Source organism: Mustela putorius, unplaced genomic scaffold, assembly GCF_011764305.1.
Source record: "Mustela putorius furo isolate JIRA1106 unplaced genomic scaffold, ASM1176430v1.1 tig00003909_pilon_pilon_pilon, whole genome shotgun sequence".
Taxonomy (NCBI): domain Eukaryota; kingdom Metazoa; phylum Chordata; class Mammalia; order Carnivora; family Mustelidae; genus Mustela; species Mustela putorius.
The window spans coordinates 31,730,796-31,747,364 of NW_025422057.1; the positions used below are offsets into that span (position 1 = coordinate 31,730,796).

Here is a 16,569-nt window from a genome sequence, read left to right on the forward strand (position 1 = left end):
CTGTAAAAAAGTTGGAGGGGGGGCAGTTACATCTTTTTGTCTTGGCATCGAACATCTTTTCGTATGTTCATCAGCCCTTTGAAAGTCATCACCTCTTAAAATGCCAATTCATGTCCTCTGCCTATTTTCTTAAATTTCACCTTTTTTTCATCAATTGGTATGAACTCTTTAAATACAGTGGATTTTTTAAAAAGATTATTTATTTATTTATTTATTTATTTATTTATTTGACAGACAGAGATCACAACTAGGCAGAGAAGCAGGCATTGAGAGAGAGAGGAGGAAGCAGGCTCCCTGCCCAGCAGAGAGCCCAATGTGGAGCTCAATCCCAGGACCCTGGGATCATGACCTGAGCGGAAGGCAGAGGCTTTAACCCACTGAGCCACCCAGGTGCCCCGAGGATAGTTTTTTATAAGTAGAAAACCCAAGACGCTCCATCAAAAAGTTCAGACACAATTAGAAAATTATATACATATGTATATATATATACATATATATATGTCAAGTTAATAGCTTCCCTATAATAGCTTCCCTATATATTAATATAATAAAGATCACTTCCATAATAGCAATAAAACAAAAACATTTTCAAAATACCTGGGAATAACTTTAATTAAAATATGTGGGAACCCTCTGAGAACAATAAAACTTTAGTGAGAAAAAATATCTGATTAAACATGGAGATATATACCAGAGGCAGGAAGATTAGTTAGGAGGCCATTATAATAGTCCCAATGAGAGATGCTAGAGATCTGAGTCAAAAACGGAAGTGGGAATGGAGTGTGGAGAAATCTTCACTTAAAAGGTAAAAGTCCCAAGATTTCAGCAGTCACAAGATTCACAGCAATTAGATGGAGAAGACAAAGTGAGGGAAGAACCAATCCAGGTGTTTGGTTTGAGTCACTGAAAGGTGGCGTCATTTTAAGTATTGTCAAAGTAGGAATGTAGTTGGGGTAGGGATCAATAAATTCAGTTTTTGGATATTCTTAATGGATGTTTATGGGACATTCAGGTGAGAAATCCAGAACATGATTAAAAATACTATGCTAGAAGAGAACAGAAGAACAGAAGAGAATCAGGTCTAAATTCTTTGTTTAATCAGTAATGAGACATTAGGAAATTGATTTAAGACTTAAAAATATCTTTAAGATTCTTTCTACTAATATACCAAAATTAGACACAATAGGAATATATCGCCAGGAAAAGAGAATTTTTAATTCACTTTGCATTCTGCAAGAATGTCTAAAACGACCTTCAAATCAATTCCTGGCTTACTGATACATACATCTGTAATTTTTATCTGCTAAACCCAGGGAAACATTACTGACAGAACCTCCTATACATATCTCTATTACAATAAATTTAAAACATTATACAAGAAATTTTCAACAAAGGTATTGTTTTGCATATCTGGAGATGTTTCTTTCTTTTTTTTTTAAAGATTTTATTCATTTATTTGACAGAGAGAAATGACAAGTAGATGGAGAGGCAGGCAGAGAGAGAGAGAGAGAGAGAGAGAGAGAAGCAGGCTCCCTGCTGAGCAGAAAGCCTGATGCGGGACTCGATCCCAACACCCTGAGATCATGACCTGAGCTGAAGGCAGCGGCCCAACCCACTGAGCCACCCAGGCGCCCCTCTGGAGATGTTTCTAACCTGGTTCATTTATCATTCCATAAATGATATAAAATAAATAAGTGATTATGGATTAAATAATAAAACTCATAAATAAAATTGAAGATCCGGAAAAAAATTGCATTTGCTTTTTTGAAAATTTTGCATAAGTAAGGAAAAATTGTGACTCAGACTTTTACCTTCTTACAGCAATTCAGCTCTCTTTATTGAAAAACTGGCTCCAACAGTTAAACCCAACCTTCTCTTTAAGGTTATTGCTAATTTGCAATTCTTGCAGTTAAAGCTCTTTCTAAAGAGTAAAGAAATTGAGGATTAGCTATTTTTGTGTCAGATGACCTGGAGGTCTATAGTCAAAACCTGAGAATTAAAGTCTAGTTGTTCATTTAGCCTTTTCTGATCCAAATGTTTGCCTCTTGCTTAGCATTTAGAAATCTCTGAGTTCTGCAAATTTATCCAATTGTGCCTTTATCACTATGGTGATTCCTAAAATGAAATTTTATGTTGTGTATAAATTTAATACTAAATCACCTTGATTACTTCTGTCACATGCCATTTGGTTTCAGGAGTGTTAGCAGAATAAAATTGCAGAAAAATCTCTAGCATATAGAATGGTCACAACATGCATATTCTGATATTTAGTAATATTTCTTAATTATGAAGTAACTAGGAATTTATTTCTCTTTTTAGTTTTCTCCCAGCTCTTGGAAATCTTTCCAAATCCTTCCTTCCTTAGCAGAACTGAATTCAGTCCCAAATCCAACTTCAATTTATTTTAGTTCATCTATTGTCACTTAGTAAGATCAGTCCTTTCTGAACTCCCTTACAGCAGTCATTCTTTTCCATACTTCTTTGATTTGCATTGTGACGCTATACACAAAAGTTAGTCTTCCTCCAAGTTATAGTAAAATTAAGGCAATGGAGAGCATTTTGCCAAAATCAAAATTTATTAAACATATGGCAAATATACTGGTACTAAGGTATAGAAAAGGTGGAATTTAACAAAAAGATATTCTACAATTAGGTAAACAGCATTATTTCACAATGTTTTACAGAAAGCATCATGACTTCCAGGTGTTTCATTACCCGACGAATTAAAAAATGAATAACTTTTAGTTAATTATCATCTTATTTTCTAAAATAAAAAAACTAGGAACACGTAGACTGACAAATGATTTTCTGTGAACTTCTATATGTCTCTAAAAGGCATCAAAACTAAATCATGCACTGCACACAGGACTAAGCCCCCAAATCACCATAACCTGCTCTTATAGGTCAAGAAAGATTTGGGTTTACTTCCCTTGAGACTTCAGGTACCTAGAGATTGATTAATGCCAAAACAAGTCACAAAAACTGTGGCAAACTTTAAAAGTTTATATCTAACACACACATACACACACACATACACACTCCCACCGTGTAATGTAATTTTGCCATTCTCAAGTTAATCACAGGATTTATAAAAATGTATTAATTCATGGAGCAACACGGGCCATGATGTCCAGAAACAGCACAGGTAAGTCCTGTGATGTTGCGTTTTACTTAAACCTGACATTATCTCAGTGCCTTTACTTATGAGTCTCAACTGGAGAGAAAGTCAAAATGAGGCCGTTCCTGAAAGTCAGGCCAAAGGATCGCCGTGTCTGCTCTCCCACCTAAGCCCTGCTCACCACTCTCCAACATAAACCTTTGATTATAGTCTGATTAACCTTCTTTATATTCCCCGCCACATTCATCCTTGGATTTTTGCAACTTCCTTCTAAACCAGAGCATTCCACGTCTCAAATGCTGATCCAAACCCCACAACTTCTGGGAAGTTTTTTCTGACTCTGGCTCTTCTGTGACCTCCAAAAGCATTATGATTGTAATTTTTTGTTCATTACATCCTACTCTGCAAGTTCATCTTTTTCCCTACCCTAAAACGAGGACGAGAGCTGGGATCCAGACTCATCTGTCCTCCACCAATCCTAGCAAGATGTCCAGCACAAAATAAGCACTCAATAAATAACATGGTCTTGGATTTGATGCAAATCAAGCACTACTCTCTAATGCTGCAAAATGGAGTGGTTCTCAACCCTCTTAATTTCCCAAGGGAATCACTGACGGGTAGGATAGGACTACAAGTCCCAGCGGCCTCTGCGGGTCTGGGTCTGGGTCCAGGGGGCCGCCGCCAGTTTAGTCCACAGAGCAGGGCTCCAACTAGACAAGATATCGGGTGTCTAACAGGGAAAGTCAGGGGGCTTTAACAGGAACTATGACATTCACCTGGATGGATAATGCACTCTTCCTATTTATGAGCAGCTGAGGCAGGACGCACCATTAACCGCGGACTCTCAAAGGTCACCAACCGCCCGCAAGGTTCCTCACCACAGCGCCCGCAGCCCGCCGCCGGCTTAACGCTCCCTGCTCGGGGACTGACGTCAAGGCCGTCCAGGAGCATGCGCGGTGCGGCCCCCTCAGCAGGCTGGGTCCCTGGCGAGCGCAGAGCGTGCGCCTTCGGGAATCTTCGGTGCGCTACGTCTGCTCACCCGGTACCTGCGCTTCTGACTGGAATTGAGGCGTCGGAGCCTGTCACTCCCGCTCTGGCCTGGGTCTCTAGCGCCTGCGGGAGCGCCAGCTGTGGTCACCTGCGGCCCGGGTGTGTGCTCTAGGGGCCGCAGCTCCCCGGGGGTTTGTTCTGGAAGAAAGCTGAGGGCGCGGTGTCCTGGCGCGTGGAAGCCCCGCACCTCTCGCGTCATGGTGAAGAAGAACAGTATCCCCAACGGGTGAGTACCCGGCCGCGAGGTCCCTGGCCGGCGCGGGCCCGCGGCGACAACCGGAGTGCCTGGAGTCCCGGGGGACACGCTCTCGAGCCCGCTATCCGTCGTCCCGGTGCGCCCTGTGGTCTCGGGCCGGCGTGCAGGGCGCGCGGCGGGGACGGTAGCGCTCGGGCGACCGCGCGACCCGCCGCCTGGACCGCTCCGGGAAAAGAGCGTTTCTTTGATTTTAGGTGCTTTGAGGATGGCATCCCCAGGGGTGCCCTAAAGTTGCCAGGAGTTTTTTTTTCTTTCCAGTGGTTAGTGTGATTGTAACCAATCCAGTACTTTAAAAAGCCTCAAATTAGGGGCGTTTGGGTGGCTCAGTCGGTTAAGCGTCTGTCTTCTGCTTGGGTCGTGATCCCAGCGTCAGCGGGGAGCCTACTTCTCCCCCTGCTCCCCCTGCTTGTGCTCGCTCGCCGTCTCTCTGACAAATAAATGAATAAAATCGTTTTAAAGCCTTAAATTAGGGCACGCAGGACATGCTCACTCGGGTCCTGTTGTCTTTGCTTCATAAACGAAACAGCTTACATATATATATATATATATATATATATATATATATATACATATATATATATTTTTTTCCCCAGTGACTCACCCGGAGTTAAAATAACGAGTTCAGTGAAAATGTTCTGTGTTTTGAAACTTGGCCCGGGAAACCGGTGGGGCTGAAGTTAGAACACTCGCTAGTAAGGAAAGCAGCGTGCGCTGTGATGGAAAGGCTTTCATTCCTTCAGACCTCTGGCACGATTTGTAGCCGCTCTCAGCGCCAGGCGTTGTACTTGGCGAAGGAACTTAGAAAGTGGTTAAAACTTCTAACAGCCTTGGGGCATCTGGGTGGCTCAGTGGGTTAAAGCCTCTGCCTTCGTCTCAGGTCGTGATCCCAGGGTCCTGAGATGGAGCCCCACATCAGGCTCTCTGCTCTGCAGGGAGCCTGCTTCCTCCTCCTCTCTCTCTCTCTCTCTCTGCCTGCCTCTCTGCCTACTTGTGATCTGTCTGTCAAATAAATAAATAAATAAAATCTTAAAAACAAAACAAAAAACAAACTTCTAACAGCTTTGTATATTTGGGAAAGGGGAGATGTGGAAGTGAAGAAAACTGCAGCGAAATAATGTTCCAGGATATGTTGGCACGTTTTGGCATATGTAGAAATAGAACTTGGAAGTTCTGCTCACTTTCTCATTGGAGATAATTGCATACCGCTAAATGTGTCCCAGCCTCGAAAATGGTCATCCTGAGTAAAATCCTTGCTGGGTCTCCCATCTTGAATTTCTACTGCTCTTCTGCTATGGGAATTTAGGAACAATGATGGTGAAAGAAGGAAAAGTCAAGTAATACTTCATTCAATAGAAAGATTATAGGCTAAGTAGAATATGAGTGCATGTGCAAATAATATGTAATCAGTGCTGTTCTTAAATTCACGTAATTTCTGTAATTATTATACAGGGATACTGTTTTTGTTTTTTAAGATTTATTATTTTAGGGAGGGGTTGAGGGGAGAGGCAGAAGGAGAGGGAGGAGAACATCTCAAGCTAACCCTTCCTCCTCTGAGCTCTGAAGCCTGATGGAGGAGGGGTCCATCTCAGGACCCTGAAATCATGACCTTTGTGAAATCAAGAGTGGGAAGCTTAATAGACTTAACTACCTAGGCGCCCCAACAGGGGTACTGTTTTTAAAAATACATATAGCATGGATTTACTGATATACTATTATAACTACATTTCCATATGTGTTGTGAAGTATGTTGGCCCAAATAATGAACAGGCTAAAGTGAGGTGGTGTAGGATTTGAGATCGAATACTCCACAGTTTGTAGTTTAGAGGGGTAAAACAAAAAAATCAACCCTAAATTTTTTTTTAAAGATTTTATTTATTTATTTGGCAGAGAGAGAGAGAGAGAGAGATCACAAGTAGGCAGAGAGTCAGGCAGAGAGAGAGGGGGAAGCAGGCTCCCTGCCAAGCAGAGAGCCCGATGTGGGGCTCCATCCCAGGATGCTGAGATCATGACCCGAGCCAAAGGCAGAGGCTTAATCACTGAGCCACCCAGGTGCCCCTAAATATTTTCAGGTTTAAAGGAAAATAGTATCACCCCAGCAGATATTTGGATACCACTCAGACTGATCTCCAAATCTCACTTGCCAAAGTATTTTGCTGCAGTTTTTGTTTGTTTATTTTGTTTTTTTTTAAGTTGCTGTCATTTAAAGTCCTGAAGCTTTCACATGAAAATCTAGATTTCTTAAAAAATCAGATTTAGGAAACCAGATCTGTACATGGCAATAGTAAGTGATTTGCAGCTGCCTTCTCTACGAAAAGTAAGCCTCTCCAGTTTCCCATCCCCTTTTAGCCTCGGCAGCACTGAGACTTACTGTTGATTGACTCGATCAATTTATCGTTTCTTTATTTGGGACATATTTTACTGAGGTATGTCAACCCGCCTGGCATTTGGATTTGTAAGTCCAGCTGTAGACAGTAAATGGGAGGAAGGAACTTAGTTTATTATATTACTTGTCTCCTGAATAAAATGTCCTTTTGAGTGCTGCAAGGCAGTGCTGTGAACTGTTTTGTCAAAAAGCATGGTTACCTTCCATATTGTGAGCCTCAGAAGATGGCAGCACTTCCAAAATCCCTAAAGTCCCTTAAGTTGGTGAGCTGCAGTTTTGGCATCCGAATAGCCTGGGTAATCATAATATTCCTTGTCCTGCCTCCCACCTGTGATTATGAAATGTGACAGGGAAATGGGAAAGAACTTTGTGAACAGAAGAGCCTCTAAACAAACTAGTTGCAGTAGCTCTAAAACAGCAGTTTTCTTATCTGGAGGTGTAGATTTACTTTTATCTTCCAGTGATCTCTCTTCCCAAAGTTGTTTTGGTTTTTTGTTGCTGTTTTGTTTGTTTTGTTTGTTTTTTAAGAAAGAGAAGAGATAAGGCTATAGACAAGAGATACTGTAATTGGGATTGATTTGTAAAAGAGTTTCAAAGTGGGGCAGCTGGGTGGGTCAGTTGATTAAGCATCCAAATCTTGATTTCATCTCAGGTGGTAATCTCCGGGTAGAGAGTAGGGCCCTGCAAGCTCAGCAGGGTGTCTGCTTGAGATTTTCTCCTCCCCCTCCCTACCTCCCTAAGATAAATAAATAAATCTTAAAAACAACAACAACAAAAAAGAATTTAAAAATGTGCAATTGCCACTTTAAATTACACAGGATTTGGGGGCGCCTGGGTGGCTCAGTGAGTTAAGCCTCTGCCTTGGGCTCAGGTCATGGTCTCAGGGTCCTGGGATCGAGCCCCGCATTGGGGTCTCTGCTCAGTGGGGACCCTGCTTCCCCCTCTCTCTCTGCCTGCCTCTCTGCCTACTTGTGTTCTCTGTCTGTCAAATAAATAAATAAAATCTTTAAAAAAATAAATAAATTACACAGGATTTTAACATGAGTTTAGTTTTTCAGAAATGCTCTCTTTGATCTGATTGGAATACTCTTTTATTAAGTTCTCTGCCTTATTATTTTTTTCTTTGAGAAATTTCCCTTTGTTAGAAGGTCTGTTCCTGGTGATTATACTTTGGATTCAATCTTTTTTTCCATGTAAAATTCTGTTCATTGCTATATGAATCCTAATAGGTATTATATATGTTGTGACAAAGTAATCACACTGAGGATTTTTATCTCTCATTCTGCTGTATTTGTTTTCAAAATAATTTGGATCCTCAGTCCTATACTACTATGTCTTCCTCCATATGCCCATTTTTCAGAGCTTTTCTGTTACAAAACCAGAGGGTCTGCCGTGAGAAGGACACCAGGTGGGGAGACAAAGTCCCTGAATCCTGAAATTGGGAACAGAGTACTATATTGATTCTTGCCAAACACTGAGTGAATTTAAGCTGGGAACTCACTGTGTAATGTAAATATTCAGAGTGGATTTGTATTTTCAAGCAGTATTCTATAAACATACTATCTAGAGATCAAAATACTGCCTTAACTTCCAAACTATCTCTTTCATGCTTCAAGGGATACCCTTTAATCTTTTGAAATTTGAGTTTCTCATGAGATTTTAAGCTGTAATCTTATTTTCTGAATGTCCATATTAATGACAGATGATTGTAAACATCATTAATCTTTTTATTCTGAGTTTCATTGATTGCCCGAGTTTCTTGAAGTTCTTTTTTCTTTTAATAATATAGTCACCAAAACTAACACTGTTGTTTAACCTTAGCAAACAAATAAAATTCTAGAGTTTGGGGCAGCTTGATATTGAAACAGTACTATGAGAGTTTCATTTAAGATCAGAAATCAGTAAATCCCATTCTACTTCCAGTTTCTTTCTTTCTTTCTTTTTTAAATTTTATTTATTTATTTGACAGAGATGCAGTGAGAGAGGGAACACAAGCAGGCTTCTGAGCAGGGAGCCTAATGTTGGGCTCAATCCCAGGATCCTGGAATCATGACCTGAGCTGAAGCCAGATGCTTAACAACTATCTCACTCAGGCACCCCTACTTCTAGTTTCTATCATACTTGGTAACCACACTGATAATTTTTCATAGACTTATCCTCACAGTTTCTCTCTCCCTTGATCATCAGCCTTCTTCCAGAGACATTAACTCTTTCTCTGGACTCCCCATATGTGATGTAAATAAACTCCTCTTTATCCCTTCTTCTTACAGAACATTCTGCCTCCTGATATTTGGAGCCTAACTCTCCCATAAGATCACTGCTTTCCCAGCAGCTCACATTGGAAGTCATGCCCCACATACCACAGGGGGCATTGATATGCTCCATCTCCTCATTGCCATTGTTAGGCCATTCCGTCCTACCCTTGTAAAACATAATGGAATCCCTTGTGTAATTACCGTCTACCTTTCTCTTCACCACTGTCTATCAGCCCCCTTCTTACTCCCTCATTTTTTAAAATGAATTTAACACCCAACTTAGTCTTCATTACTCAAGTCCTACAGGACCATGGTGAGACTAAAGCAGTCATGTGCATCACATTTCCAGCACCTGAGATGACTGTCTGTGGGACCTCAATATCTAAGATTATTCCATATTAAAAATCCTCAATTCTAGCCTTCTCTCGTCTGTCTGTTCCTCTCTCCCTCTTCCTTATTTTTCTATATTTAATCTGCGACCTCATAAAGACCCTGTCCTTTGACTAGTGTTTTATCATCATCAGCCTCTACGTAGAATAACTTTATTCCTTGTCTAGCCACACTGCTTGGTTCATTATTTACTCACACCAGTATCTAAAATTTCCTTGCCTTTTGTCTTTCTCTGCTTTTGCTTTCTGCTCTAGTTCAGTTTAGTCATTTGCTTTTTCAACTCATATATCTAAAGATAATCAAGTTCTAGTACTGAAAATCACAAAACCGGATTATCGTCATAACAATGTATCATGTTTCATAATAGAACTCAGCCATTATTTTCCTTTTCCACCCACAGCTATTACTCTAACTTTTATCACTTTTAAGCCTTCTATCCCCTCTTTGACCTTGTACTTTCAGCAGCTGGTTTTGTGTTTTCAGAGGAAATAGACTCTCAAGTGAATTTGTACCAGTGACCACCAGGCAAACCTAACCTCATCAGCAGATATCCTTTTCTTCTGTTTCAGCTAAAGAGGTGTGCTTTTTACTATCCACAACTGATCCTATATGTATGCTAGATCCCATCCATTCTGTCTCCCTGGGGCCGTGCATCATCATTTAACCTTTTCTTTTATCTTTAGTATGCCTTTTTTCACTTCCCTGCATCAGCTTCATTTCCCTTATTCAACAACAAAAGAACAGGAAGAAAATGTCTCCAATTATCCTCTGATTTTTGCTCTTTCCTCTCCCTACTGTCAGATTTGTAGAAATAGTTACCTCCCACTCCGCACATCTATTACCTCTCCCACCTGCAGTGTTCCGGCTTCTATCACTTATCTGCCTCTAAGGACTTTCTTTGATAAACCCAGTGTATCTTCTTAGACCTCTTAAATGCACTTGGTTCTTAAACCATTGCCCAGTCTTGAACTTCCCTTCTTTGGTTTCTCTAACATCAGATTCTACTTTTCTTTTCCGATCTCCTAGAGCATTTTGAATTTTCTATACTTGTTCCTTAGGGATCTCACTCTAATCCCTTTTTTCTAAGATTTTTTAGTCATTTTCTTCTCTTTGGCATGTGAACATGTTAAAGTTCATCTTAAGAAAAGCAAAAAATAAAAAAACGAAACATTAACTGTTGCTTTCTAGGGTTTTGTCCTTTATCTTGTTCTCTTTGTATTTTGTTCTCTTTAGTAGTCTTATAGCCTCAACTACCATCTGCAGGATAATGAATTCCAAATCTGTTCTTAGCCCACACTCCTTACCTGAGCTCCAGACTGACTATGGATACCTTTACCCGAGTTTCCAAAACTCTGAATATGCAGAGCTTAAAACCAGTTTTGCCTCACAAAACTTACTCTCTTTATTTCCTGTTTTTTTGAATGAAGCCAGTATTCAGTCACCCAAGTTAAAACTAGAACAATTCTGAAATTCCTTTTTTTTTTTTTTTTAACATCCCACACCCAGTCAACAGGTTATCTGATTTTGTCTCCTAAACAACTGCTCTTTGGAACCTACTTTTCTCCTCATTGTTCTGCTTTAGCAGCCATCATTTCTTGACAGTAGCCTCTTAATTGATGTCTTTGTCTCCACGTTGTCCCCTTCTGGTTCATTTTTAAAGTTAAATTAATTAAAAATTTTTAAATTGAAGTATAGTACACACAATATTACATTAGTTTCAGTTATACAACATAGTGATTCAACAAGTCTATACATTATGCCATGCTTTCCACAAGTATAGCTACCATCTGTCACCATACAACACTATTATAGTATCATTGACTTTTCCCTATGCCGTACCTTTTATCTCCATTACTTATTCATTCCATAACTAGAAACTTGTATCTCCCATTACTCTTAACCCATTTTGCCCATCTACTCATCCCCCCTCCCCTCTGGCAACCATCACTTTGTTCTCTGTATTTATGGGTCTGTTTCTGCATTTTGTTCGTTCATTCATTTGTTCTATTTTTTAGATTACATGTATACCATATATGGTATTTGGCTTTCTATGTCTGACTTATTTCACTTAGCATAATATCCTCTTCATTTATCCATGTTGTTGAAAATGACAAGATCTCATCTTTTTTTATGACTGAGTAATATCCACTGTATACATACCAGATACATATGTATATCACGTTTTTATTATAGAAGTATAGTTGACACACAATACTACATTAGTTTTTAGTATACAGTGTGATTGTATTGGACAAGTTTGTACATTTTTAAAATTCTTTTTTTAGAGATTTTATTTATTTATTTGTTTGACAAAGATAGAGATCATAAGTAGGCAGAGAGTCAGGCAGAGGGAGAAAGGGAAACAGGCTCCTCGCTGAGAGAGCGCCTGATGGGCTCGATCCCAGGACCCTGAGACCATGACCTGAGCCAAAGACAGAGGCTTAACCCACTGAGCCACCCAGGCACCCTCAGTCTGTACATTATTATACCACATCTTTTTTAACCATTTGTCTATTGATGGACACTTGGATTTCTTCCATATCTTGGCTGTTGTATTAATGTTGCAATAAACATGGGAAACATGGAGTGCATTTTTTTTTGAATTAGTGTTTTTGTTTTCTTTGGGTAAATAACCAGTAGTGGAATTATTGGATCATATGGTATTTCTATTTTAATTTTTTGAGGAACCTCCATATTCTTTTCTACAATGGCTGTTCCACTTTTCATTTCTACCAATAGTGCACAAGGGCTCCCTTTTCTCCATATTCTCATCAACACTTGCTCTTTCTTGTCTTATTGATTCTAGACAAATGTAGGGTAGTATCTTGTTTATTTACTCTTTATACTGTCACCAGACTGTCATAGTAAAATGCAGGCCTGATTCTCTGTTTTCATTTCCTCCATCTGGTAAAATCTGAGCCCTTTACATGGCATATATGAACTGTTTTCTCTCTTTATAAGCTTTGTTTTTTTAAACCACTCTCCAGCATGCATGTTATGCTAAAACCATACTTAACTGCTCACTGTGTTCTGGGTCTAGCATGTGGCGTCCTGTCTGCATGCCTTTTCATGTGCCATTCCTTCCTGGAATGCCACCCCCTTTTCCCCATAAAGTTTCTACTCAAGCTTTCTTTGTGATGATGTCCCTAATTCTGTTCCGTGGCACTTTATGGTCATTGTCTCTTTCTCCACCAGACTAAACATCGTTTGAGGACTAACACTGAATTTCTCCATTCATTAGTACTTTATAAGTTTGCTGAGTGAATAAATGAATAGCAATGAACACAGTATCTTCAGGTAACAGTGAGTAATTTGGGTGATGATCAGGTATTAACTTTGGGAAAGACCTCAGAGACAGTGTGGTCTGCCTCTTCATTTATCAGATACAGAAACTGAGAACCAGCAAGGACCAAAGCACCTGTTCCTCAGGCATAGCATATTCATGGATACCTTCATATCTTGTTTTTGTTCTTCCCTCTGCTTAGAATGGAATGTTCTACCTGACCATGTACTACTTGTCTGTGGATCTTGTTTTTTCAGGGTTGTCCTTGGACTACCAGCTTCAGAATTACCAGGAATGCTTATTTAAATGCTTATTTAAAATGCAGATTCCTGACCTCCATCACCTCTACTTCCCCCCCATACTCTTCCTCTGTATAACAAGCACAGAGAGAGAGAGAGAGAGAGTGTGTGTGTGTGTGTGTGTGAGAGAGAGAGAGAGATAAAGAGAAGAAAAATATTCATTCTGAGAAAGGAACTGTGTTAGTATACTGCCAAATCACAAGCTTTCAATGAATCTTTTATTTTCATCTTTGTTACTTAAAAAATAAAAGCAAACTTGTCCCAAAGTATATAGTAATCAGAATAAAAACTAATTGAAGTTCAGATTTGCTGTTGCTCATTCCCTAGCAAGACCTCTCTCCTAAAAAGTGCTCTTGAAGTTCAGTTTTTCAGTGAGATTTTTCCATGTGTTTGCGGAAAGATGAAGAGGGTGATGATTTTCAAAGGCATCCTTCGACATTTAGTGGTTGAAGATGAGAACACTTGAAGGCTTGAGAAGAAAACGAGGCCTAACTGATTGCTGACATATCTCCATGAGATTGGAAGTGCCCTAATGGGTATTTGATTTCCCTGACTTGAAGACATAGTGGCACTATACAGAAGGTGTCAACAGAGGCTGCTGATTACTACAGAAAAGTGAATGTTAGGTTAGCTAACTAGAAAGGGGAAATAAATAAATACTGTAACTGGTTACTGAAAATTTTCCATACCAAAACTACTTTTAACTATTTTTAATTCTGGTAGAATTTCCAAAGAAATTCTGATTAGCAGGCATAGATTTGGAACAAGACATCTAATATTTCTATAAAGAATTTTTGAAATTTTTATATATATCTGTGGTAGAGAGCCTCTATTTTTTTTTTAAAGATTTTTATTTATTTATTTGATAGACAGAGATCACAAGTAGTCAGAGAGACAGGCAGAGAGAGAGGGGGAAGCAGTCTCCCCGCTGAGCAGAGAGCCCGATGTGGGGCTTGATCCCAGGACCCTGAGATCATGACCTGAGCTGAAGGCAGAGGCTTAAACCACTGAGCCACCCAGGCGCCCCTCTTTATTTTTTTTTAAAGTTTTTTTTTTTTTTTTTTGACAGAGAGAGATCACAAGTAAGCAGAGAGGCAGGCAGAGAGAGAGAGAGGAGGAAGCGGGCTCCTCACTGAGCAGAGAACACCATATGGGATTCAATCCCAGGACCCTGAGATCATGACCTGAACTGAAGGCAGAGGCTTTAACCCACTGATCACAGAGGCGCCCCGAGATCCACTCTTTAAAGGGAAAGAACCCAATCAAGTACTTATTTAAGAATTTACATTTAAGTGAGGTTTGTCCTCTATCTAGGTAAGAGTTCTAGCTCCTTTACTTGCTCACTAAGGTGCCAATTTTATTGTCTGTCTGGATTTAAGAAAAAGTAATGATTACTTACCATGTGCTTAATGCTGTGGGTTTGGTTCTTTTTATCTGTGGTGTACACGTAAAGCCTCTAGCTCATATAGATCTGTTATCAGCAAATGATATAAAACACCAGCACACCAGATTCTTATGAGACAGTAGAATCCAGAATTGTCCTTTCTTCACTTCTCAAAAGCTTGACTTAAAGAAGTTGACCAGCAGATCATTTCAAGACTCTGTAGTCCATCCATTTCTTCCAGTGGATCAAGCTTAACCACTTGGAATTTAGGTGCCCAGACTATACTGCCTTAATTCCTTGAACAGTTATTTTCACTGACTCATGTCCAGTCATGTGAATGATTTATTTTAGGACTCAGTAATAGAAAATGTTTCCTTTTCAATGTTGTCTGATTCTTTTTGGTATTTTATAAATATGTAATGAATGTATAAATTATTTCTCTTCATTTGCTTTTATTTTTAAAGCTGAGAGGTGAATGTGAAATGCAGTTAACATCGAATCTGGCTTTTATGATCTGTATGTTTTGATGTTTACATGTTCTTGATTTTCTACTTATATTTTATTCATACTTCAAGTACAATTTTTAAAAAATTCTTTGTGAAAAAGTGTATCTACAGTAAGTTAAATATCTGGCACTTTAGTTCTTCATAAGATACAAATTACTGCAGCATTAAACAAAAGTTTTGGTAATTAGATTGTAGGGTGGGATGGGAAGTAAAATGAAATCCTATGTTTGAAATGGCTTAGAATGAACTTTTTAAAATGGAATTAAGATCATTTGTTCCCTGAATTATTGCATTAGCTAGTGAGTTAATTTTCAGCTTTCTCGAGAGCTTTAAAAGAATACTTCTCACATAGTTGTATTCTGAGAATATTTGCATGTTCTACCATTTGGAATTATTAGTAATGAACTATTTTCAGGCCTAATGTTTTCAGTTGTCAAGATATAATATACATGGAACCTAGTTTTGATGGAACCTGTCATCAAGCAATATTGAAAAAACTAGTCCTTTACAAACAAAACATTTCATATAGGTTTAGAGAAGGGAGGGGTGACTATAGGCTTTAGTGATTGGAGATTTATTACAAGGTTGAGTTAGGGCTTGAAGTGAGACTTGGATTTAGATCAGTAGTTCTTAGCCAGGGGTGATTTTTGCCCTTCAAGAAATACTTGGTTATTTGGATTTACATTTGGTTATCACAACTTGGGGTTGAGGGTGCTACTGGCATTTAGTGGATAAGGCCAGACATACTGCTAAGCATCCTGTAATGTACAAGACAGCTCCCCACAAGAAAGAATTATTCAGCCCCTAACTAACTGAGTTAGTGCTCAGTTGAGAAACCATGATTAGATGGTCAAAGAGCCTAAGGAAAAGCACAAACACTGAAAGAGGAATGAACTTCTGTATTTATGGGATTCTGAGGAGATCTGCTGGACTGAGACACAATTTCCAGGTGGGCTCCATGGTGAAAGGTTAAGATTTAATATACAGGATAAGGCTGTGTAAAATACAGATTGGAAATTTATCCTGTAATGATGGTATTTACAAAAGATTCTATAACAGTGACATTTAGGAAGGGATAAATGGGGGAGAATCTGAGGGCAAAGGGGACACATTATCAAAGACCATCACAGTTCCCCAGTGTTGAAGTAGTAGGTGGAGAGTACTGTGGTAGGAACTAAAAAGAAGACCTAGATTTACAATTGTTTCAATAGCTAAGGTTAACAGTGGGATTTGAGGGTTTAAGGAAAGGAAGGGGACCTAAGTGACTTTTCTTTTGATCTCAAGCTATTTTCCAGTGATCTAATCACTGAATTTCATGATCCATCCCTCTTTAATACATCAGCAGTGTTACTGCAGCTGCTGTCCCTGTTCTGTGACTATCTCTTTCTCTACCTACTCCTTTATCCAGTGAGTAGAAAACTAACAGAACATTTTAACTAAGGAGGTGGTACAGACTAAAAATGTACAGGGTTTCAAGAGGGACTGAGAACTTGGCAAGTAAAGTTTTAATGTTAAGACTGGTTTTCTGCCCTTGAAAACATCCCCTCCTACCACTGACCCAGTGTTTGTTTAGATGGAAAATTGATCTCCTTATACACTAAATTACTAGTGATTTGGGTAAAATATTTGAGGAAAGAAATCTTAG

At 39.3% G+C, this 16,569-nt stretch overlaps 2 protein-coding genes across 4 annotated transcripts in view; one reads left to right on the plus strand and one right to left on the minus strand.

Annotated features, from left to right (window-relative positions):
- Positions 1 to 4,063, minus strand: part of CC2D2B (coiled-coil and C2 domain containing 2B) — a 104,572-nt gene extending 100,509 nt beyond the window's left edge. Inside the window, exons 1-2 of one of the 2 annotated variants that reach the window (XM_004749613.3) lie at positions 3,895 to 4,063; positions 1,812 to 1,921 (exon numbers count right to left, since the gene is read on the minus strand). The gene's annotated coding sequence lies outside the window, so the exon portion shown is untranslated. The remainder of the gene's footprint in view (positions 1 to 1,811; positions 1,922 to 3,894) is intronic. The other variant, XM_045068776.1, reaches the window with a different exon arrangement.
- Positions 4,064 to 4,275: 212 nt separating this feature from the next.
- The window catches only part of LOC101683238, a 47,402-nt gene continuing 35,108 nt past the window's right edge, over positions 4,276 to 16,569 (plus strand). For both annotated transcript variants that reach the window (XM_004749610.3, XM_004749611.3), the window contains exon 1: positions 4,276 to 4,394. In XM_004749610.3, the coding sequence (XP_004749667.1) occupies positions 4,366 to 4,394 (29 nt within the window). In that variant the 5' untranslated portion in view covers positions 4,276 to 4,365. The remainder of the gene's footprint in view (positions 4,395 to 16,569) is intronic.